At 48.3% G+C, this 22,670-nt stretch overlaps 2 protein-coding genes across 5 annotated transcripts in view; both read right to left on the bottom strand.

The window, feature by feature from the left end:
• Positions 1-8: 8 nt before the first annotated feature.
• LOC117772464 (coagulation factor IX) lies at positions 9-18,265 on the bottom strand. Of its 2 annotated transcripts, none has more exons than XM_034603627.1 (11): positions 18,125-18,265; positions 17,258-17,336; positions 9,718-9,896; positions 7,203-7,227; positions 6,841-6,954; positions 6,477-6,611; positions 5,078-5,328; positions 4,890-5,004; positions 1,007-1,203; positions 791-916; positions 9-287 (listed from the first exon to the last, which is right to left on the bottom strand). In XM_034603627.1, the coding sequence occupies exons 2-11, from the start codon at positions 17,316-17,318 to the stop codon at positions 45-47; spliced, it is 1,446 nt and encodes a 481-aa protein (XP_034459518.1). In that variant the 5' UTR covers positions 17,319-17,336; positions 18,125-18,265; the 3' UTR covers positions 9-44. The 2 variants fall into 2 exon arrangements, with proteins under 2 accessions (XP_034459518.1, XP_034459519.1); XM_034603628.1 differs by having other exon boundaries at positions 38-259.
• Positions 18,266-20,223: 1,958 nt separating this feature from the next.
• Positions 20,224-22,670, bottom strand: part of LOC117772439 (diacylglycerol kinase delta-like) — a 22,859-nt gene continuing 20,412 nt past the window's right edge. For 2 of the 3 annotated variants that reach the window (XM_034603567.1, XM_034603570.1), the window contains exons 30-31: positions 20,485-20,584; positions 20,224-20,373 (exon numbers count right to left, since the gene is read on the bottom strand). In XM_034603567.1, the coding sequence (XP_034459458.1) occupies positions 20,495-20,584 (90 nt within the window). In that variant the 3' untranslated portion in view covers positions 20,224-20,373; positions 20,485-20,494. Of the gene's footprint in view, positions 20,377-20,484; positions 20,585-22,670 lie in introns of all 3 variants that reach the window. The other variant, XM_034603569.1, reaches the window with a different exon arrangement.

The raw sequence follows: 22,670 nt of genomic DNA, 5'->3' as shown, positions 1-22,670 counted from the left end.
GTACCTGTTTATCACCAGCAGAGGGCAGATTTACACAGAGAGTCTCAGCTCGTGGTCACGTTGACGTCCTGCCTGTTTATGACGTCTCTGATCCAGCTCAGAAAGTTTCCCACTCGGGTGTAAACGCCATATTTCCCCTCGGCGGCACATTTCTCCCCCCAGCTGATGACGCCGGTCAGAAACCAGGTTCCTCTGTAATGAACCACGAACGGTCCTCCACTGTCTCCGCTGCAGGCGTCCAGTCCTGCGTCCAGGTAACCTGCACAGAACATGTTGTCTGTGATCACCTGCACGAGACAAACAACAACGGATTTATCAAATAACGTCTGCTGCGGAGCTGCAATGGGAAGTTTCTGGTTTGATCTCAGCTAGAAACACAAGTGATGAACAGGAAACGACGCTGTGAAACTATGAATCTTCTCTAAATCACTAAAAATATTGTTAAAACTAAACCTCGGATTCAGGTTTATTCTTGATGTTTGAAAACAAACATCATTTTGTGTTTTCACGTTTTGAATATGTCACTTTATTAGTTTATTAATTACAATCAATGAGCACTTTACATTGTTATTACCTCTTAATATCCTGTTTGAACTTTTACTTCTACTTGAGTCATTATAATTATAAAGTAACAATACTTTTACATTACATATCATTTAGCTGGCACTTTTATCCATGAACCCAGAACAGCAAGAATCATGTAAGTACATTAGCTTAAAGCCAAACTACAAAGTGCATCTAAACATCAGTACTTTGAACCCTGCGTCCCACTGAGGCAGCGGGTGATCACCTGATCTGTGGACGCCCTGCAGTACTGGTGACCAACCACCGGGAGCGACACTTTCCTCAGGAACCGCGACGATCTGCCCATGAAGCGGGTGAGGCCCCAGCCCGATGCCGCCCCCTGCTGGCCGTCCTGAAAACAGAGTTCGAGCTGCAGTGCCGCTCTTCAACACACACACACACACACACACACACACACTGACCACGATGTGAATAACGTTACCCTCAGCAGGTACTTGGACAGGTGTCTGTCGGGGAGACAGACGGGCAGAACCGTGGGACCCCTGACCGCCGGCCGGGCGAGGAGCAGCAGAGCGATGTCGCTGTCGAATGTGAACGAGTGAAAGTGAGGATGGACATAGACCTTCAGGATCTTTATCTGCTGCTCACCTGGGTCAGGACGCTGCTTATCATAGTCTCCTAAAGACAGAGAGACAGACGGAGAGACACAGAGAGACAGAGACACAGAGAGAGAGACAGACGGAGAGACAGAGAGAGAGAGAGAGACAGACAGACAGACAGAGACACAGAGAGAGAGAGACAGAGAGAGAGAGAGAGAGACAGAGAGACAGAGAGAGAGAGAGACAGAGAGAGAGACAGAGAGAGAGAGAGAGAGAGAGACAGACAGACAGAGAGACAGAGACAGACAGAGACACAGAGAGAGAGAGAGAGAGACAGACAGACAGAGAGAGAGACAGACGGACAGACAGACAGAGAGACAGAGACAGACAGAGACACAGAGAGAGAGAGAGAGAGACAGACAGACAGAGAGAGAGACAGACGGACAGACAGACAGAGAGACAGAGACAGACAGAGACACAGAGAGAGAGAGACAGAGAGAGACAGACAGAGAGAGAGACAGACGGAGAGACAGACAGAGAGACAGAGACACAGAGAGAGAGAGACAGAGAGAGAGAGAGAGAGAGACAGAGAGACAGACAGAGAGAGAGAGACACAGAGAGAGAGAGACAGACGGAGAGACAGAGAGAGAGAGAGAGACAGACAGACAGAGAGACAGAGACACAGAGAGAGACACAGAGAGAGAGAGAGAGAGAGAGAGAGAGACAGAGAGAGACAGACAGAGAGAGAGACAGACGGAGAGACAGAGAGACAGAGACACAGAGAGACAGACAGACAGAGAGACAGAGACACAGAGAGAGACACAGAGAGAGAGAGAGAGAGAGAGAGAGACAGACAGAGAGAGAGACAGACAGAGACACAGAGAGAGAGAGAGAGAGAGACAGATAGAGAGAGACAGAGAGAGACAGACAGAGAGGCAGAGAGAGAGAGACAGAGACAGACAGAGACACAGAGAGAGAGAGAAAGACAGATAGAGAGAGACAGAGACACAGAGAGAGACAGAGACACAGAGAGAGAGAGACAGAGAGAGAGAGAGAGAGAGAGAGAGAGAGACAGACGGAGAGACACAGAGAGACAGAGACACAGAGAGACAGACAGATAGAGAGAGAGAGACAGAGAGAGACAGACAGACAGAGAGAGAGAGAGAGAGACAGACAGACAGATAGAGAGACAGAGAGAGAGAGACAGACGGAGAGACACAGAGAGACAGAGACACAGAGAGACAGACAGATAGAGAGAGAGAGACAGAGAGAGAGACAGACGGAGAGACACAGAGAGAGAGAGACACAGAGAGACAGACAGATAGAGAGACAGAGAGAGAGAGAGACAGACGGAGAGACACAGAGAGACAGACAGATAGAGAGAGAGAGACAGAGAGAGACCGACAGAGAGAGAGACAGAGAGAGAGAGACAGACAGAGACCGACAGAGAGAGAGACAGAGAGAGAGAGACAGACAGATTAATTTTTATTTTTACCAAAACACATTTTTTCCTTGTGACAGTCACAATATAAAGTGCTATTATAAATGAAATGTTAAAAATGCTTCATTGTGTTAAAAAGTGTGGATAAGACAGCTGATCATTGCTGTACAGATGTTATTAAAACAGCAGTATTTAAGACTGAAGATCAGAGACATGAGCTGGTTTGTTACCCACAGGCCTTCGCTTCCTGCCCTTCTTTATTCTCTATCCTGGTCTTTCTAACGTAAACTGCCATTCTGGCTTCACCTGAGATGTGAGAAAGGAGCTGCCACTTCTAATGTTCAATTTAAATTTAAACCTTGTCCCCCAGCCCTGGGCTCAGGATGATCTCAGGGTCTGCAGCATCAGGTTTAGTTCTGTGATAGAGATAGTTCAGGAGGCTCTTTTCTCTTCCAGAGATCCTCTGGGCCACCCGGGTAGACTGCAGCCCAAGCACAGAGCCCCGGGCCTGGGTGTCGCTCAGCGCCGGCCCCACTGCATCCACCAGCTGCTGTAGGGTCAGAGTCCCAGACTGGGTCCGCACAGCCATCAGGCCATCTGGACCTCCAGTGAGTTCGGTTTAATAGCCCCGGAGAAGAGGAAGCCCACTCCTCTACTCAGAGAAGTGTTGTGACTTAAAATGGCTTCCCCTTCCCACTGCCTCCTCCAGTCAGACTCATTCAAATCACTGTGTCTCTTGTAAAAACAGAACATCTATCTTTTTCATTTTGGCTGTTTCATAAATAAATGCTCTTTTCTTTTGGTCTCTTGCACCATTTACATTTAAAACTCTAAAAACATCCATAGTGATTGAGATGTTAAAAACTAAAATAGAAACCAATAAGTTCATTAAAACACACATTGCTTCCTTTTCCATCACTGCTCAGTTGTCTTTTTGCTGCGAGCACAAGTTTCTCCTGATCTGCGAGGCCAGACTCGTCCCTCTGGCTCATGTGGAGTCTGGCTGAAGACAAAGAGCTAAGTCTGGGAAGTGGTCGTCCACCTTCACCTCGTGCTGGTTCTTGGTTCTTGGCCCATCGCTGCTGTCAGACTCATCGTTTCCACTCTCATCACCGTTTATTTAGTTTTCCTCCACTTTGCTGCTTTTTGCCTCAGTTGTTGTATTTCTGCTTGATCTCCTGAGTTTTACAGTTGACTTTGATTTCACTGTTCTTTCTGCTTCCTCCTCCATGTCAGCCTCCTCCACCTGTTCCCTCCATGGAACCCTTTTATCACCCGTTTCACTTCCTTTACTTGCTGTTTCCTCCATCCTTCCCTTGCTGCTCGCTCTCCTTTCCTTCACCTGCCTGCTTTTCCTCCTCACCTGTCTTCTCCTCCACCTGTTGAACACCACTCTCACCACTTTGTTCTTCACCTTCACCTCCCACCTCGCTTTCGTCTACCTCACCCAACGTCCCCGGAACGGGCGGAGCCGGGTCGCTCTGTCTCGGACAGGATCTCACCGTGTGTCCCTCCTCTCCACAACCGAAACACTTCATCCCGATGAAGTGGTGAAAATCACGGAGTCATAATCGTCTCCTCTAATGTGGAAGCGGAGGTTGAGCTCCTCGCTCCGGTTGCTGAGTATCATGTCGAGCTGTGTGCGGTGAGACACCACGTGGAGACCTTCCCGTGTCTGGACAGCTCTCTACTGAGGAACTCATCGCTGATGAAGGGAGGGACATTGGACGGGACCACCTTGGTGGCGGGTTGGGACAAAGGCAGCACCTGTATAAAACAGCCGTTCACGGTGATTCCTGTCTCGACGACCGAGTTCACCTTCTCCCCCACAGCGAGGCCGATGTCCTCCAGGCTGCAGGGGAAGCTGGCAGAGATCTTTACAACATGTTTGCGGGTTAAGTTTTAAAACTTCCCGCTGGCCATGGCGTCTGCCACGGAGGAAAAGATCAAAGAAAAACACCAAACTATAAACTACCGCGAACCTTTAACCAATAAACTGTGGAAATATGATCAATTATTATAAAGAAAAACCAAATAAAGACCGAAAATCTGTCCCTCACACACAGCAATCTCCCAGCATGCACCGAGAGAGAGAGAGAGACAGATAAAGAGAGAGAGACAGACAGACAGACAGAGACACAGAGAGACAGACAGACAGATAGAGACACAGAGAGACAGACAGATAGAGACACAGAGACAGACAGACAGAGACACACACTGCACTGTATCATCACAAAGAATTGTTCATGTTTAAAATTCTAAATGTTATCAAGTATACATGGTGTTAGAGGTGTGTACAGGAAGAGGAGGAGCCAAACACACACCTATAGTCACATGGTCTGCATCCTCTTCGAAGCAGTGAGCAGCGGAGACGACCCATCGATCAGAAACCAGAGTTCCTCCACAGAACCCGACACCATCAGACCTGCGGATCAGAACCTGGACACACACACAGACACTGAAGGACAGTGATTTTCTTAAAGTGTACCTGTGTTGTTAGGGGCGTGTCTACCTGCCAAGGACTTTTTCCTGGTTTCTCCAGAGACCCGCCCACAATACGTTTTCCCAACCCCCCTCCTTGCTCCTCCCTCCTCACAGTGGTGGTGTTTGCGGACGTCACGTTGGTCTCTTGACTCTCGGTTGAATTCACTCTGACGTCCCAGCTGTGTGAGACGTCGTCTTCTGTCTCTGCGGTGATGTTGTCCCACAGACTGCGTCCTCGATGCCACGCCGCCACCTGCTGGCGACCACAGGGGAACGACACTGGACAGGAGAGAACAAAGAGACGCACTCTGAATGTCTATGAATCAGTATATACTCTTGAGTATATATATCCTCCTGTATATTCTGCTATAAACTAGAATCCATCCACCCGACAGAAGATGATGATTAAAGAGCTCGATTATTGCTGATGAGACAATAAAGGTTGTAAAATGTGCAGTTTATCTTGAAGAACGATGTTTATTCATCTCTAAACCACAGTTTCACATTGGTTGGTTTATGGGGAGGTGACCACGCAGTGCGACACTTCTCCTACAAAAAGACTCGACCCGGTTACTGACTGTTGCCTGTGGAATATTGATTTGCTCTTCAATGGTTGTGTGAAGTTGTTTTCAGCTTCCAGGAATTGTGACACAACACGGGCTCGTTCATCATCTGCTGCAACATGAGGCGATGGATGAGTGACGATGGGCCTGAGGATCTTATCATGGAATCTGTGTCCATCCATCAATAAAAAGTGTCCGTAGCTTATGCCTGATCAAACCATAATCCGTCCACCCCCATGGGCCACTCCAATCAGGTCGGTAACCACGACGTACTGCCAACAGGTCGAGACCCTGGTGAGGCCAATGAGCTTCAGGTGAGCTTCCCTGAGACGTTTGTGCAAACCAGTTGTTTCATCAGCTGATCTCATTCCATCTCTCAGGTGAAGACGCAGGATGTGGTGTCCTGGGCTGGCGTGGTTAAACTTGGTCTGCGGTTGTGAGGCCGATTGGATGTACTGTCAAATTCTCGGGAATGAAGTCGGAGGCGGTGGACATTCTTGAAGTTAGCATGACAATTTCACAATCCCTCCAAACATCTGTGGCATCGCGTTGCATGAAAGAACTGCACATTTTACAGTGACTTTCATTGTGACCACATGTGCAATAACAGGCTCTTTAATGTGCATCTTGATATAATAATAATCATAATAATAATCATAATAACTTGAGTTTATATAGCACCTTTCAAGAGAAGAGAGAACCTTTTGTTTGCAAAGAAGAAATCTGAGATCTTTGACTTTAACTCGTAAAAGTTTTGACTTTATATTTGTTTTGAGTGTATATTACTATGTAAACTAGTTATAACAGTAACCTCGGTTCTATGTACAGTTGCTATCGTAGTAACCATAATACTCTAAATTGTACCGGTCTCTGAGCAGCTCTGTCCATCAGACTCCAGTTTGAATCCGTCAGCGCAACCACACTGAACTCCAGCGCCCCCTGTCTGGTCCCTACAGTACTGCAAACAGCCTCCGTTTCTATAGCGACACTCCAATGTCTCTACACACAGAACAAATACTCAATATCACATAGTCACGTTATTGATACTCACATGACAGTGACATCACAGTGACCTTACAGTTATTAGTTTAATATGAAATCAGACACAGTGGCTCCAGGACGTGACCCTGAGGAACTCCACAGGTTCTTGATAGAACGTGTCCTGAGAACACAATGTTGGTTCTGTTGGAAGACGTCACTGAGGACGAAGGTCTCAGGTGATGTTTACCTGACTCGCAGGTCTTTCCACGGAACTGAGGAGGACAGAGACACAGGAAGTCTCCTCGGTTCAGAGAGCAGATCCCTCCGTTCAGACACGGGTTTGTCCGACACGGGTTCAGATCTACGACGTCATCAGGTGAAGTTCAAATCAGTCAAATGTGCTTTCGTTGATTTAAGAGCAGATTCATAAGACTCGGGTCCAAGGATCATGTGACATGATCAATCAATTAGTCAATTAATAAATGGACCATCATCATAAACGACTGGATCAGAAGCTGCTGCATCTGGTTCGATCCAGATCAAAGTTCAGACGTTAAAATCGTGTGTTTCGTTCAATCATGAATTATTGATTATTGATTATTTACTCACTGATGTATTTGTACCAGAACTCCAGCTGTGGAAGAAAAACACAGAGTCAAAGCTTTGCAGAGAAACACAGAGAATTAGAGGAATGTTCCCTTATGTTCTTCTCACGTTCCCCTAATGTTCCCCTCACGTTCCCCTAATGTTCCCCTCACGTTCCCTTATGTTCTTCTCACGTTCCCCTAATGTTCCCCTCACGTTCCCTTATGTTCTTCTCACGTTCCCCTAATGTTCCCCTCACGTTCCCTTATGTTCCTCTCACGTTCCCCTAATGTTCCCCTCACGTTCCCTTATGTTCTTCTCACGTTCCCCTAATGTTCTCCTCACGTTCCCTTATGTTCCTCTCACGTTCCCCTAATGTTCCCCTCACGTTCCCTTATGTTCTTCTCACGTTCTCCTAATGTTCCCCTCACGTTCCCTTATGTTCCTCTCATGTTCCCCTAATGTTCCCCTCACGTTCCCTTATGTTCCTCTCACGTTCCCCTAATGTTCCCCTCACGTTCCCTTATGTTCTTCTCACGTTCCCCTAATGTTCCCCTCACGTTCCCTTATGTTCCCCTCACGTTCCCTTATGTTCTTCTCACGTTCCCCTAATGTTCCCCTCACGTTCCCTTATGTTCCTCTCACGTTCCCCTAATGTTCCCCTCACGTTCCCTTATGTTCTTCTCACGTTCCCCTAATGTTCCCCTCACGTTCCCTTATGTTCCTCTCACGTTCCCCTAATGTTCCCCTCACGTTCCCTTATGTTCTTCTCACGTTCTCCTAATGTTCCCCTCACGTTCCCTTATGTTCCTCTCATGTTCCCCTTATGTTCCCCTCACGTTCCCTTATGTTCCCCTCATGTTCCCCTAATGTTCCCCTCACGTTCCCTTATGTTCCCCTCACGTTCCCTTATGTTCTTCTCACGTTCCCCTAATGTTCCCCTCACGTTCCCCTAATGTTCCCCTCACGTTCCATTATGTTCCTCTCACGTTCCCCAAATGTTCCTCTCACGTTCCCTTATGTTCTTCTCACGTTCCCCTAATGTTCCCCTCACGTTCCCTTATGTTCCTTTCACGTTCCCCTAATGTTCCCCTCACGTTCCTTTATGTTCCTCTCACGTTCCCCTAATGTTCCCCTCACGTTCCCTTATGTTCCTCTCACGTTCCCCTAATGTTCCCCTCACGTTCCCTTATGTTCTTCTCACGTTCCCCTAATGTTCCCCTCACGTTCCCTTATGTTCCTCTCATGTTCCCCTAATGTTCCCCTCACGTTCCCTTATGTTCCTCTCACGTTCCCCTAATGTTCCCCTCACGTTCCCTTATGTTCCTTTCACGTTCCCCTAATGTTCCCCTCACGTTCCTTTATGTTCCTCTCACGTTCCCCTAATGTTCCCCTCACGTTCCCTTATGTTCCTTTCACGTTACCCTAATGTTCCCCTCACGTTCCCTTATGTTCCTCTCACGTTCCCCTAATGTTCCCCTCACGTTCCCTTATGTTCTTCACACGTTCCCCTAATGTTCCCCTCACGTTCCCTTATGTTCCTCTCATGTTCCCCTAATGTTCCCCTCACGTTCCCCTAATGTTCCCCTCACGTTCCCTTATGTTCCTCTCACGTTCCCTTATGTTCCTCTCACGTTCCCCTAATGTTCCCCTCACGTTCCCTTATGTTCCTCTCATGTTCCCCTAATGTTCCTCTCATGTTCCCCTAATGTTCCCCTCACGTTCCCCTAATGTTCCCCTCACGTTCCCTTATGTTCCTCTCACGTTCCCCTAATGTTCCCCTCACATTCCCTTATGTTCTTCTCACGTTCCCCTAATGTTCCCCTCACGTTCCCTTATGTTCCTCTCACGTTCCCCTAATGTTCCCCTCACGTTCCATTATGTTCCTCTCACGTTCCCCAAATGTTCCTCTCACGTTCCCTTATGTTCTTCTCACGTTCCCCTAATGTTCCCCTCACGTTCCCTTATGTTCCTTTCACGTTCCCCTAATGTTCCCCTCACGTTCCCTTATGTTCTTCTCACGTTCCCCTAATGTTCCCCTCACGTTCCCTTATGTTCCTCTCATGTTCCCCTAATGTTCCCCTCACGTTCCCTTATGTTCCTCTCACGTTCCCCTAATGTTCCCCTCACGTTCCCCTAATGTTCCCCTCACGTTCCCTTATGTTCCTCTCACGTTCCCCTAATGTTCCCCTCACGTTCCCTTATGTTCCTCTCACGTTCCCCTAATATTCCTCTCATGTTCCCCTAATGTTCCTCTCATGTTCCCCTAATATTCCCCTCACGTTCCCTAATGTTCCCCTCACGTTCCCTTATGTTCTTCTCACGTTCCCTTATGTTCCTCTCACGTTCCCCTAATGTTCCTCTTACGTTCCTCTCATGTTCTGCTATTCTGTAAAAGGTGCTGCCACCTGCTGGACATAAGTGTCTGTCAGAGGATTCAGAGATGTGTGACATCATCTTAAAGAGACAGTACAGCTGTGACCCTGCGTGTGCTTCCAGCGACCACCTGCGGGGTTCTGGTCCTCAGGTTGGCTCATACCGTTGTCTCTTGGGTCTGAAAGATTTCTGCCGCCTCCTCCTGGGAACACATTTCTTCGTAACACTCCCTCTCCAGGTTTCCAGGTAAAATCTCCTCCAGGAAGGAGTTGGCTCGACGCCTCCTGGTGGACGAGGAGGAGGAGTGCAAGATCTGACCTGCTGAAGGTTGATCCAGAAACACTGAGGGTGAAAGAAAATGTCATGTGATCATATTGTCAAAGAGTTTTCCTGTGTCTCTCACCTGTCTCTCACCTGTCTCTCTCACCTGTCTCTCACCTGTCTCTCACCTGTCTCTCTCTCCTGTCTCTCTCTCCTGTCTCTCTCCTGTCTCTCTCTCCTGTCTCTCTCTCTCTGTCTCTCTCACCTGTCTCTCACCTGTCTCTCTCCTGTCTCTCTCTCCTGTCTCTCACCTGTCTCTCACCTGTCTCTCTCTCCTGTCTCTCACCTGTCTCTCACCTGTCTCTCTCACCTGTCTCTCCCTGTCTCTCTCACCTGTCTCTCTCCTGTCTCTCTCTCCTGTCTCTCTCTCTCTGTCTCTCTCACCTGTCTCTCTCCTGTCTCTCTCTCCTGTCTCTCACCTGTCTCTCACCTGTCTCTCTCTCCTGTCTCTCACCTGTCTCTCTCCTGTCTCTCTCACCTGTCTCTCACCTGTCTCTCACCTGTCTCTCTCACCTGTCTCTCACCTGTCTCTCTCACCTGTCTCTCACCTGTCTCTCTCCTGTCTCTCTCTCCTGTCTCTCTCACCTGTCTCTCTCCTGTCTCTCACCTGTCTCTCACCTGTCTCTCTCTCCTGTCTCTCACCTGTCTCTCTCCTGTCTCTCTCACCTGTCTCTCTCTCCTGTCTCTCTCCTGTCTCTCTCCTGTCTCTCTCTCCTGTCTCTCTCACCTGTCTCTCTCCTGTCTCTCTCTCCTGTCTCTCTCCTGTCTCTCTCTCCTGTCTCTCACCTGTCTCTCTCCTGTCTCTCTCACCTGTCTCTCTCTCCTGTCTCTCTCCTGTCTCTCTCACCTGTCTCTCTCTCCTGTCTCTCTCCTGTCTCTCTCCTGTCTCTCTCTCCTGTCTCTCTCACCTGTCTCTCTCCTGTCTCTCTCTCCTGTCTCTCTCCTGTCTCTCTCTCCTGTCTCTCACCTGTCTCTCTCCTGTCTCTCTCACCTGTCTCTCTCTCCTGTCTCTCTCCTGTCTCTCTCTCCTGTCTCTCACCTGTCTCTCTCCTGTCTCTCTCACCTGTCTCTCTCTCCTGTCTCTCTCCTGTCTCTCTCACCTGTCTCTCTCCTGTGTCTCACCTGTCTCTCTCTCCTGTCTCTCACCTGTCTCTCTCACCTGTCTCTCTCCTGTGTCTCACCTGTCTCTCTCTCCTGTCTCTCACCTGTCTCTCTCTCCTGTCTCTCACCTGTCTCTCTCAGCTGTGTCTCACCTGTCTCTCTCCTGTCTCTCTCCTGTCTCTCACCTGTCTCTCTCCTGTCTCTCTCTCCTGTCTCTCACCTGTCTCTCTCCTGTCTCTCTCACCTGTCTCTCTCTCTGTCTCTCTCACCTGTCTCTCACCTGTCTCTCTCCTGTCTCTCACCTGTCTCTCACCTGTCTCTCTCTCCTGTCTCTCAGCTGTGTCTCACCTGTCTCTCTCCTGTCTCTCTCCTGTCTCTCACCTGTCTCTCTCCTGTCTCTCTCTCCTGTCTCTCACCTGTCTCTCACCTGTCTCTCTCACCTGTCTCTCTCCTGTGTCTCACCTGTCTCTCTCTCCTGTCTCTCACCTGTCTCTCTCTCCTGTCTCTCACCTGTCTCTCTCAGCTGTGTCTCACCTGTCTCTCTCCTGTCTCTCTCCTGTCTCTCACCTGTCTCTCTCCTGTCTCTCTCTCCTGTCTCTCACCTGTCTCTCTCCTGTCTCTCTCACCTGTCTCTCTCTCCTGTCTCTCTCCTGTCTCTCTCCTGTCTCTCTCTCCTGTCTCTCTCACCTGTCTCTCTCCTGTCTCTCTCTCCTGTCTCTCTCCTGTCTCTCTCTCCTGTCTCTCTCACCTGTCTCTCTCTCCTGTCTCTCTCCTGTCTCTCTCTCCTGTCTCTCACCTGTCTCTCTCCTGTCTCTCTCTCTCCTGTCTCTCTCCTGTCTCTCTCACCTGTCTCTCTCCTGTGTCTCACCTGTCTCTCTCTCCTGTCTCTCACCTGTCTCTCTCACCTGTCTCTCTCCTGTGTCTCACCTGTCTCTCTCTCCTGTCTCTCACCTGTCTCTCTCTCCTGTCTCTCACCTGTCTCTCTCAGCTGTGTCTCACCTGTCTCTCTCCTGTCTCTCTCCTGTCTCTCTCACCTGTCTCTCTCTCCTGTCTCTCTCCTGTCTCTCACCTCTCTCTCTCCTGTCTCTCACCTGTCTCTCTCCTGTCTCTCTCACCTGTCTCTCTCTCCTGTCTCTCTCCTGTCTCTCTCACCTGTCTCTCTCCTGTCTCTCTCACCTGTCTCTCTCTCCTGTCTCTCTCCTGTCTCTCTCCTGTCTCTCTCCTGTCTCTCATCTGTCTCTCACCTGTCTCTCTCTCCTGTCTCTCACCTGTCTCTCTCCTGTCTCTCTCACCTGTCTCTCACCTGTCTCTCTCACCTGTCTCTCACCTGTCTCTCTCTCCTGTCTCTCTCCTGTCTCTCTCCTGTCTCTCTCTCCTGTCTCTCACCTGTCTCTCTCCTGTCTCTCTCACCTGTCTCTCACCTGTCTCTCTCCTGTCTCTCTCTCCTGTCTCTCTCCTGTCTCTCTCACCTGTCTCTCTCTCTCTCTCTCTCTCTCCTGTCTCTCTCCTGTCTCTCTCACCTGTCTCTCTCCTGTCTCTCACCTGTCTCTCTCTCTCTCCTGTCTCTCTCCTGTCTCTCTCTCCTGTCTCTCACCTGTCTCTCTCACCTGTCTCTCTCACCTGTCTCTCTCTCCTGTCTCTCTCTCCTGTCTCTCTCCTGTCTCTCTCACCTGTCTCTCTCCTGTCTCTCTCACCTGTCTCTCTCTCCTGTCTCTCTCTCCTGTCTCTCACCTGTCTCTCTCTCCTGTCTCTCTCCTGTCTCTCTCTCCTGTCTCTCTCACCTGTCTCTCTCCTGTCTCTCTCTCCTGTCTCTCACCTGTCTCTCTCCTGTCTCTCTCACCTGTCTCTCTCTCCTGTCTCTCTCCTGTCTCTCTCACCTGTCTCTCTCTCCTGTCTCTCTCACCTGTCTCTCTCTCCTGTCTCTCACCTGTCTCTCTCCTGTCTCTCTCACCTGTCTCTCTCTCCTGTCTCTCACCTGTCTCTCTCACCTGTCTCTCTCTCCTGTCTCTCACCTGTCTCTCTCTCCTGTCTCTCTCACCTGTCTCTCTCTCCTGTCTCTCTCTCCTGTCTCTCTCCTGTCTCTCTCACCTGTCTCTCTCCTGTCTCTCTCACCTGTCTCTCTCTCCTGTCTCTCACCTGTCTCTCTCCTGTCTCTCTCTCCTGTCTCTCACCTGTCTCTCACCTGTCTCTCTCACCTGTCTCTCTCCTGTGTCTCACCTGTCTCTCTCTCCTGTCTCTCACCTGTCTCTCTCTCCTGTCTCTCACCTGTCTCTCTCAGCTGTGTCTCACCTGTCTCTCTCCTGTCTCTCTCCTGTCTCTCACCTGTCTCTCTCCTGTCTCTCTCTCCTGTCTCTCACCTGTCTCTCTCCTGTCTCTCTCCTGTCTCTCTCACCTGTCTCTCTCTCCTGTCTCTCTCCTGTCTCTCTCCTGTCTCTCTCTCCTGTCTCTCTCACCTGTCTCTCTCCTGTCTCTCTCTCCTGTCTCTCTCCTGTCTCTCTCACCTGTCTCTCTCTCCTGTCTCTCTCCTGTCTCTCTCTCCTGTCTCTCACCTGTCTCTCTCCTGTCTCTCTCACCTGTCTCTCTCTCCTGTCTCTCTCCTGTCTCTCTCACCTGTCTCTCTCCTGTGTCTCACCTGTCTCTCTCTCCTGTCTCTCACCTGTCTCTCTCACCTGTCTCTCTCCTGTGTCTCACCTGTCTCTCTCTCCTGTCTCTCACCTGTCTCTCTCTCCTGTCTCTCACCTGTCTCTCTCAGCTGTGTCTCACCTGTCTCTCTCCTGTCTCTCTCCTGTCTCTCTCACCTGTCTCTCTCTCCTGTCTCTCTCCTGTCTCTCACCTCTCTCTCTCCTGTCTCTCACCTGTCTCTCTCCTGTCTCTCTCACCTGTCTCTCTCTCCTGTCTCTCTCCTGTCTCTCTCACCTGTCTCTCTCCTGTCTCTCTCACCTGTCTCTCTCTCCTGTCTCTCTCCTGTCTCTCTCCTGTCTCTCTCCTGTCTCTCATCTGTCTCTCACCTGTCTCTCTCTCCTGTCTCTCACCTGTCTCTCTCCTGTCTCTCTCACCTGTCTCTCACCTGTCTCTCTCACCTGTCTCTCACCTGTCTCTCTCTCCTGTCTCTCTCCTGTCTCTCTCCTGTCTCTCTCTCCTGTCTCTCACCTGTCTCTCTCCTGTCTCTCTCACCTGTCTCTCACCTGTCTCTCTCCTGTCTCTCTCTCCTGTCTCTCTCCTGTCTCTCTCACCTGTCTCTCTCTCTCTCTCTCTCTCTCCTGTCTCTCTCCTGTCTCTCTCACCTGTCTCTCTCCTGTCTCTCACCTGTCTCTCTCTCTCTCCTGTCTCTCTCCTGTCTCTCTCTCCTGTCTCTCACCTGTCTCTCTCACCTGTCTCTCTCACCTGTCTCTCTCTCCTGTCTCTCTCTCCTGTCTCTCTCCTGTCTCTCTCACCTGTCTCTCTCCTGTCTCTCTCACCTGTCTCTCTCTCCTGTCTCTCACCTGTCTCTCTCTCCTGTCTCTCTCCTGTCTCTCTCTCCTGTCTCTCTCACCTGTCTCTCTCCTGTCTCTCTCTCCTGTCTCTCACCTGTCTCTCTCCTGTCTCTCTCACCTGTCTCTCTCTCCTGTCTCTCTCCTGTCTCTCTCACCTGTCTCTCTCCTGTCTCTCACCTGTCTCTCTCTCCTGTCTCTCACCTGTCTCTCTCTCCTGTCTCTCACCTGTCTCTCTCACCTGTGTCTCAGCTGTGTCTCACCTGTCTCTCTCAGCTGTGTCTCTCCTGTCTCTCTCACCTGTCTCTCTCTCCTGTCTCTCTCCTGTCTCTCTCACCTGTCTCTCTCCTGTCTCTCACCTGTCTCTCTCTCCTGTCTCTCTCCTGTCTCTCTCTCCTGTCTCTCACCTGTCTCTCTCCTGTCTCTCTCACCTGTCTCTCTCTCCTGTCTCTCTCCTGTCTCTCTCACCTGTCTCTCTCCTGTCTCTCACCTGTCTCTCTCTCCTGTCTCTCACCTGTCTCTCTCACCTGTCTCTCTCCTGTCTCTCTCACCTGTCTCTCTCTCCTGTCTCTCTCCTGTCTCTCTCTCCTGTCTCTCACCTGTCTCTCTCACCTGTCTCTCTCTCCTGTCTCTCACCTGTCTCTCTCTCCTGTCTCTCTCCTGTCTCTCTCCTGTCTCTCTCACCTGTCTCTCTCTCTCTCTCTCTCTCTCCTGTCTCTCTCCTGTCTCTCTCACCTGTCTCTCTCCTGTCTCTCACCTGTCTCTCTCTCTCTCCTGTCTCTCTCCTGTCTCTCTCTCCTGTCTCTCTCCTGTCTCTCTCTCCTGTCTCTCTCACCTGTCTCTCTCCTGTCTCTCTCTCCTGTCTCTCTCCTGTCTCTCTCTCCTGTCTCTCTCACCTGTCTCTCTCTCCTGTCTCTCTCCTGTCTCTCTCTCCTGTCTCTCACCTGTCTCTCTCCTGTCTCTCTCACCTGTCTCTCTCTCCTGTCTCTCTCCTGTCTCTCTCACCTGTCTCTCTCCTGTGTCTCACCTGTCTCTCTCTCCTGTCTCTCACCTGTCTCTCTCACCTGTCTCTCTCCTGTGTCTCACCTGTCTCTCTCTCCTGTCTCTCACCTGTCTCTCTCTCCTGTCTCTCACCTGTCTCTCTCAGCTGTGTCTCACCTGTCTCTCTCCTGTCTCTCTCCTGTCTCTCTCACCTGTCTCTCTCTCCTGTCTCTCTCCTGTCTCTCACCTCTCTCTCTCCTGTCTCTCACCTGTCTCTCTCCTGTCTCTCTCACCTGTCTCTCTCTCCTGTCTCTCTCCTGTCTCTCTCACCTGTCTCTCTCCTGTCTCTCTCACCTGTCTCTCTCTCCTGTCTCTCTCCTGTCTCTCTCCTGTCTCTCTCCTGTCTCTCATCTGTCTCTCACCTGTCTCTCTCACCTGTCTCTCACCTGTCTCTCTCACCTGTCTCTCACCTGTCTCTCTCTCCTGTCTCTCTCCTGTCTCTCTCTCCTGTCTCTCACCTGTCTCTCTCCTGTCTCTCTCACCTGTCTCTCACCTGTCTCTCTCTCTCTCTCTCTCTCTCCTGTCTCTCTCCTGTCTCTCTCACCTGTCTCTCTCCTGTCTCTCACCTGTCTCTCTCTCTCTCCTGTCTCTCTCCTGTCTCTCTCTCCTGTCTCTCACCTGTCTCTCTCACCTGTCTCTCTCACCTGTCTCTCTCTCCTGTCTCTCTCTCACCTGTCTCTCTCCTGTCTCTCTCACCTGTCTCTCTCTCCTGTCTCTCTCTCCTGTCTCTCACCTGTCTCTCTCTCCTGTCTCTCTCACCTGTCTCTCTCCTGTCTCTCTCTCCTGTCTCTCACCTGTCTCTCTCCTGTCTCTCTCACCTGTCTCTCTCTCCTGTCTCTCTCCTGTCTCTCTCACCTGTCTCTCTCCTGTCTCTCACCTGTCTCTCTCTCCTGTCTCTCACCTGTCTCTCTCTCCTGTCTCTCACCTGTCTCTCTCACCTGTGTCTCAGCTGTGTCTCACCTGTCTCTCTCAGCTGTGTCTCTCCTGTCTCTCTCACCTGTCTCTCTCTCCTGTCTCTCTCCTGTCTCTCTCACCTGTCTCTCTCCTGTCTCTCACCTGTCTCTCTCTCCTGTCTCTCACCTGTCTCTCTCCTGTCTCTCTCACCTGTCTCTCTCTCCTGTCTCTCTCCTGTCTCTCTCACCTGTCTCTCTCCTGTCTCTCACCTGTCTCTCTCACCTGTCTCTCTCCTGTCTCTCTCACCTGTCTCTCTCTCCTGTCTCTCTCCTGTCTCTCTCTCCTGTCTCTCACCTGTCTCTCTCACCTGTCTCTCACCTGTCTCTCTCCTGTCTCTCACCTGTCTCTCTCCTGTGTCTCACCTGTCTCTCTCTCCTGTCTCTCTCCTGTCTCTCACCTGTCTCTCTCCTGTCTCTCACCTGTCTCTCTCCTGTGTCTCACCTGTCTCTCTCTCCTGTCTCTCTCCTGTCTCTCTCACCTGTCTCTCTCTCCTGTCTCTCTCCTGTCTCTCACCTGTCTCTCTCTCCTGTCTCTCTCCTGTCTCTCTCACCTGTCTCTCTCTCCTGTCTCTCACCTGTCTCTCTCCTGTCTCTCTCACCTGTCTCTCTCTCCTGTCTCTCACCTGTCTCTCTCACCTGTCTCTCTCTCCTGTCTCTCACCTGTCTCTCTCTCCTGTCTCTCACCTGTCTCTCTCACCTGTCTCTCTCTCCTGTCTCTCACCTGTCTCTCTCTCCTGTCTCTCACCTGTCTCTCTCACCTGTCTCTCTCTCCTGTCTCTCACCTGTCTCTCTCACCTGTGTCTCAGCTGTGTCTCACCTGTACAGTGGATGATGTCAGAGCAGAGGAACAGGAAGTAGAGAGTCGATGTCGGCAGCATCTTCACACGACCAAGTTTCTGAGACAAACATAAAGTATCATATACAGTATTCTATGTAGTAAAATAATATATAGTAGTAGTATAATAAGTAATAGCAGTATAAAAATTATAAATTGTAGTAGTAGTATTATATGTATAAGTAGTAGTAGTAGTATATTAAGTAGCAGTAGTAGTATAATAAGTAACCATAGCAGTATAATAAGTAGTAGTAGTAGTAGTAGTAGTAGTATAATCAGTCATAGTATTATAAGTAGTAGTAGTATAAGTATAGTAGTAGTATAATAAGTAGTAGTCGTAGTATATTTACTAGTAGTAGTAGTAATAGTAGAAGTAGAAGTAGAATAAGCATAGTAGTACTATAAGTAGTAGTAGTAGTAGAAGAAGTAGAAGTATGATCGGTAGTAGTAGTATGATAAGTATAAGTAAATGTAGTATAAGTATAGTAGTAGTGTAACTAGTAGTATTAGGAATTGTAGTAGTAGTATAAGTATAGTAGAAGTAGAAGTAGTAATAGTATAAGTATAGTAGTAGTATTAGTATTAGTAGTATAAGTATATAAGTATATAAGTAGTAGTATAAATAGTAGTAGTATAAGTAGTAGTAGTAGTATAAGTATATAAGTAGTAGTATAAATAGTAGTAGCAGTGTAAGTATATAAGTAGTATAAGCAGTAGTAGTATAATATCAGTGTTATGCAGACATTTTCATTCCATTAAAAAATAGTTGAAAGTGAATTTTTTTATCTGAGAGAAAATAATATAAATATATTTTTTGACTTTCATTCATTTGGACAGAAGGAGACATACCTCTTATCTTCCAGTGTCTCCTCACGTCTCCTGTTGTCCTCAGTCGTCTCTTGTTGTCTCTTTTCTTCTCCAGTTGTCCTCTGTCGTCTCCTGTTGTCCTCTGTTTGACGTAAAATGGACGACGGGGACAAAGCTGATTGATTGATCTTTAACCTGAATTCAAATATTGACACACCGACGTCACATCAGCAGCTCAGAGGACAAAAAAAGACGAGGCCGGAGAGAGGACGCAAACTAGTGAGGTCAAAGGTCAATAAAGAATCAATCAATGTTTTATATTATTATGATCATTAGATTAATAATCCGACAATCGTTTGAGTTTCTAAGGTCAATTATTTAATGTTATATGTAATAACATAATGAATAACAAATGATATTATACTTAATAACTATATATATATATATATATATATATATAGAACCCCCAAAGGTTTTAGACTCTTAATCAGTTGAGTAATACATGAAATTAATTATGATGTAGTATTCATGAGTGATGGGACATTTTATGCTGCTACATAATATTGTTGTTTTACATCTAAAGTTGAGTTCAAACATAATGAAGCATATAAGCCCCTCCCACCAAGGTGTTCAAGGTGAGTCACAATCACGGTAAAGACTCGATTATTTCATTGCACCTGAAGAGCTCCATTGCGGTAAAGCGGCAGAGCAGCACTTAATGTTTTACTGTGTTTTTTATTTTCACTGTATTCTAATTCTACTGTAATCTCAAAGCAAGCTGGCACACGGATTTCCTTCTGGATTAATTAATTTATCTTAAATCACCTCACTAGCTCGATTTAATAAAGACAACTAAAAATGCAAAAATACCTCGAATGACCTGATTTAGCGGTGCTTCAGTGGTAACTGTAGGACGAGCACTGAATAAACAGCTGCATCACAACAGAGATCAATAATCAATAAAAAATACTGAACAAAGTTTAATGAAATGTGTGTGAACAAAATTAAGTAATATATTAATAGATCAATAAAGTGCATCAGAATAAATTAATCTCATCAACTGTGAAAACATTTTTTTTAACATGTTATTATCAATAATCAATAATATTAGTTGATTCATTCATTTTGCGGCAACTGAATTTAAATAACTTGTATTTAACAAGTGAAAAAAATGTAAAATGATTTATTTACGACACGTTGGCGTTTTTAACGTTGAGTTTGTTGAAGATAATTACATTTGATTCATCAACAAATAGAACCAGAGAAGAAAGAAAAATCAAGTGAACAACAAAAACAGAATTTATTTCTTCCAGATGTTTCCTCTGTACATGACAGAATGTATTTACACTGAGGGCCCTGCAGGGGGCGTATGTACAAACAGAGGTATGACAGCAAACAGTATCAATAGATAAATTATCTAATAAATACAGACCACCACGAAAAACAGCAGAGGATGAACCACTGCCCTTGAGCAAGGCACTAATGTGTTTTCACTAAAACATGTCATTGGTCAGAAAACGTAAATATGGTCTGACTGCAGCTAACAAGCTAACGTTAGCATGCTAAGACTTACTAACCTGACATGTTTAGAACCTGAAACTAAATTAAACTTCAGCTTGGTACTGATTGGTCTCATTGTAGATACAAAGCAACGTTAGCATACGGGACAAAAAACCCGATCATATCTTGATCCGTGATGATGTCACATGGTCACGAGTTCGACGACATGTCAAGAGTGACTCTGGCCAAAGAACCCTAAGAAAATGGATCTTCTGTGAGGATGATAACAAACCAGATAAAATCCTGACGCGAGTTCATCTTCGCACATCGAGACACAAACTGACACGAGTGTAAAAAATCGTCACAGACAGATATGAGATTCCTCTTGCACGTGTGTGACGACTATCTTGAATATTTTTTACAGTGTATTGACTCATGATGTCACACTTTGATGTGTCTCCACCCACACTGTCCATGGCTCTGGTGCAGCCCTTTAGTCGACCCCACCCTTCACATCCTGGATGCTGATTGGTCAATGAGTGAGATAACAAGGCACTTGCGAATCATCTGATTGGTTGTTTAATTCTCAAGTGTGAGGGTATGCTCAGTTTATTTTTTTTTTGAGAAATAGCGTTCATCACAGACAAAATCCCTCCTGGTCACGGACCAATTACAAAGCGTCTTCATTCAAGACATGAACCTGGTTCTGGTCTCGAGGTCAAGTGGACAAGGTGGGATGAGATGAGATCAGGTGGTAGCAGCAGAGGTTGGAGTGGAGCAGACATTGATCCCTGAAACAAAATGAGTCAGATTAATAATCAAGACCAGATCTGTGTGTGTGTGTGTGTGTGTGTGTGTGTGTGTGTGTGTGTGTGTGTGTGTGTGTGTGTGTGACCTCTCACCTGGTGTTGGTCAGGCTTCACTAGCGCTGCTGTTCCTGTTCAGTTCTCTGATGCCCTGAAGGATCCTCTTCATGTGACCCACTTTCGTCACACCGAGGTCCTAACACACACACACACACACACACACACACACACACACACACACACACACACACACACACACACACACACACACACACACACAGATAGTCCCCTTGGTGTTAGTTTGGCCCCCAGCTCCACTGTGAGGAACCTGAGTTAGGACCAGGACATGTGACCCACATATAAAACCAGTCTCTAGGACAGCTTTCTTCCACCTGCACAGTATTATGAACATTAGGAACATCCTGTCTCAGAAGGAAGCTGAGAAACTCGTCCATTTGTTCCCTCTAGACTGGATCAGTGTGACTCTTTATTATCAGGACGTCCCAGTAAGTCTGTGAAAAGCCTCCAGTTGGTCCAAGATGCTGCAGCACGAGTGCTGACAGGAACTAGGAGAGATCATATTACTGCTCTCAGCTTCTCTGCACTGGCTCCTTGTAAAACTCTGAACATCAAGATCCTGCTCCTCACATATAAAGTCCTTCAAACCCTTCATATATCAAAGAGCTCATAACACTGTATTATCCAAATAGATCACTGCACTCCCAAAACACAGGTTCTCTTGTGGTTCTAGAGTCTGTAAGAGCAGAACAGGAGGTAGAACCTTCAGCTGCATGCTCCTCTCCTGTGGAACCAGCTCCCTCTCTGGGTTCTAGAGTCTGTAAGAGCAGAACAGGAGGTAGAACCTTCAACTCCCAGGATCCTCTCCTGTGGAACCAGCTCCCACTCTGGGTTCTAGAGTCTGTAAGAGCAGAACAGGAGGTAGAACCTTCAGCTACCAGGATCCTCTCCTGTGGAACCAGCTCCCACTCTGGGTTCTAGAGTCTGTAAGAGCAGAACAGGAGGTAGAACCTTCAGCTACCAGGATCCTCTCCTGTGGAACCAGCTCCCACTCTGGGTTCTAGAGTCTGTAAGAGCAGAACAGGAGGTAGAACCTTCAGCTACCAGGATCCTCTCCTGTGGAACCAGCTCCCACTCTGGGTTCTAGAGTCTGTAAGAGCAGAACAGGAGGTAGAACCTTCAGCTACCAGGATCCTCTCCTGTGGAACCAGCTCCCTCTCTGGGTTCTAGAGTCTGTAAGAGTAGAACAGGAGGTAGAACCTACAGCTACCAGGATCCTCTCCTGTGGAACCAGCTCCCTCTCTGGGTTCTAGAGTCTGTAAGAGTAGAACAGGAGGTAGAACCTTCAGCTACCAGGATCCTCTCCTGTGGAACCAGCTCCCACTCTGGGTTCTAGAGTCTGTAAGAGTAGAACAGGAGGTAGAACCTTCAGCTACCAGGATCCTCTCCTGTGGAACCAGCTCCCACTCTGGGTCTGAGTCTGTAAGAGCAGAACAGGAGGTAGAACCTTCAGCTCCCAGGCTCCTCTCCTGTGGAACCAGCTCCCACTCTGGGTTCTAGAGTCTGTAAGAGCAGAACAGGAGGTAGAACCTTCAGCTACCAGGATCCTCTCCTGTGGAACCAGCTCCCACTCTGGGTTCTAGAGTCTGTAAGAGCAGAACAGGAGGTAGAACCTTCAGCTACCAGGATCCTCTCCTGTGGAACCAGCTCCCTCTCTGGGTTCTAGAGTCTGTAAGAGTAGAACAGGAGGTAGAACCTACAGCTACCAGGCTCCTCTCCTGTGGAACCAGCTCCCACTCTGGGTTCTAGAGTCTGTAAGAGCAGAACAGGAGGTAGAACCTACAGCTACCAGGATCCTCTCCTGTGGAACCAGCTCCCACTCTGGGTTCTAGAGTCTGTAAGAGCAGAACAGGAGGTAGAACCTTCAGCTACCAGGATCCTCTCCTGTGGAACCAGCTCCCTCTCTGGGTTCTAGAGTCTGTAAGAGTAGAACAGGAGGTAGAACCTACAGCTACCAGGATCCTCTCCTGTGGAACCAGCTCCCACTCTGGGTCTGAGTCTGTAAGAGCAGAACAGGAGGTAGAACCTTCAGCTACCAGGATCCTCTCCTGTGGAACCAGCTCCCACTCTGGGTTCTAGAGTCTGTAAGAGCAGAACAGGAGGTAGAACCTACAGCTACCAGGATCCTCTCCTGTGGAACCAGCTCCCACTCTGGGTTCTAGAGTCTGTAAGAGTAGAACAGGAGGTAGAACCTTCAGCTACCA

The sequence above is a fragment of the Hippoglossus hippoglossus genome, chromosome 13 (assembly GCF_009819705.1).
Source record: "Hippoglossus hippoglossus isolate fHipHip1 chromosome 13, fHipHip1.pri, whole genome shotgun sequence".
Lineage (NCBI taxonomy): Eukaryota > Metazoa > Chordata > Actinopteri > Pleuronectiformes > Pleuronectidae > Hippoglossus > Hippoglossus hippoglossus.
The sequence above is the reverse complement of the archived record's forward strand: the minus strand, read 5'-3'. Positions and strand labels throughout refer to the sequence as shown.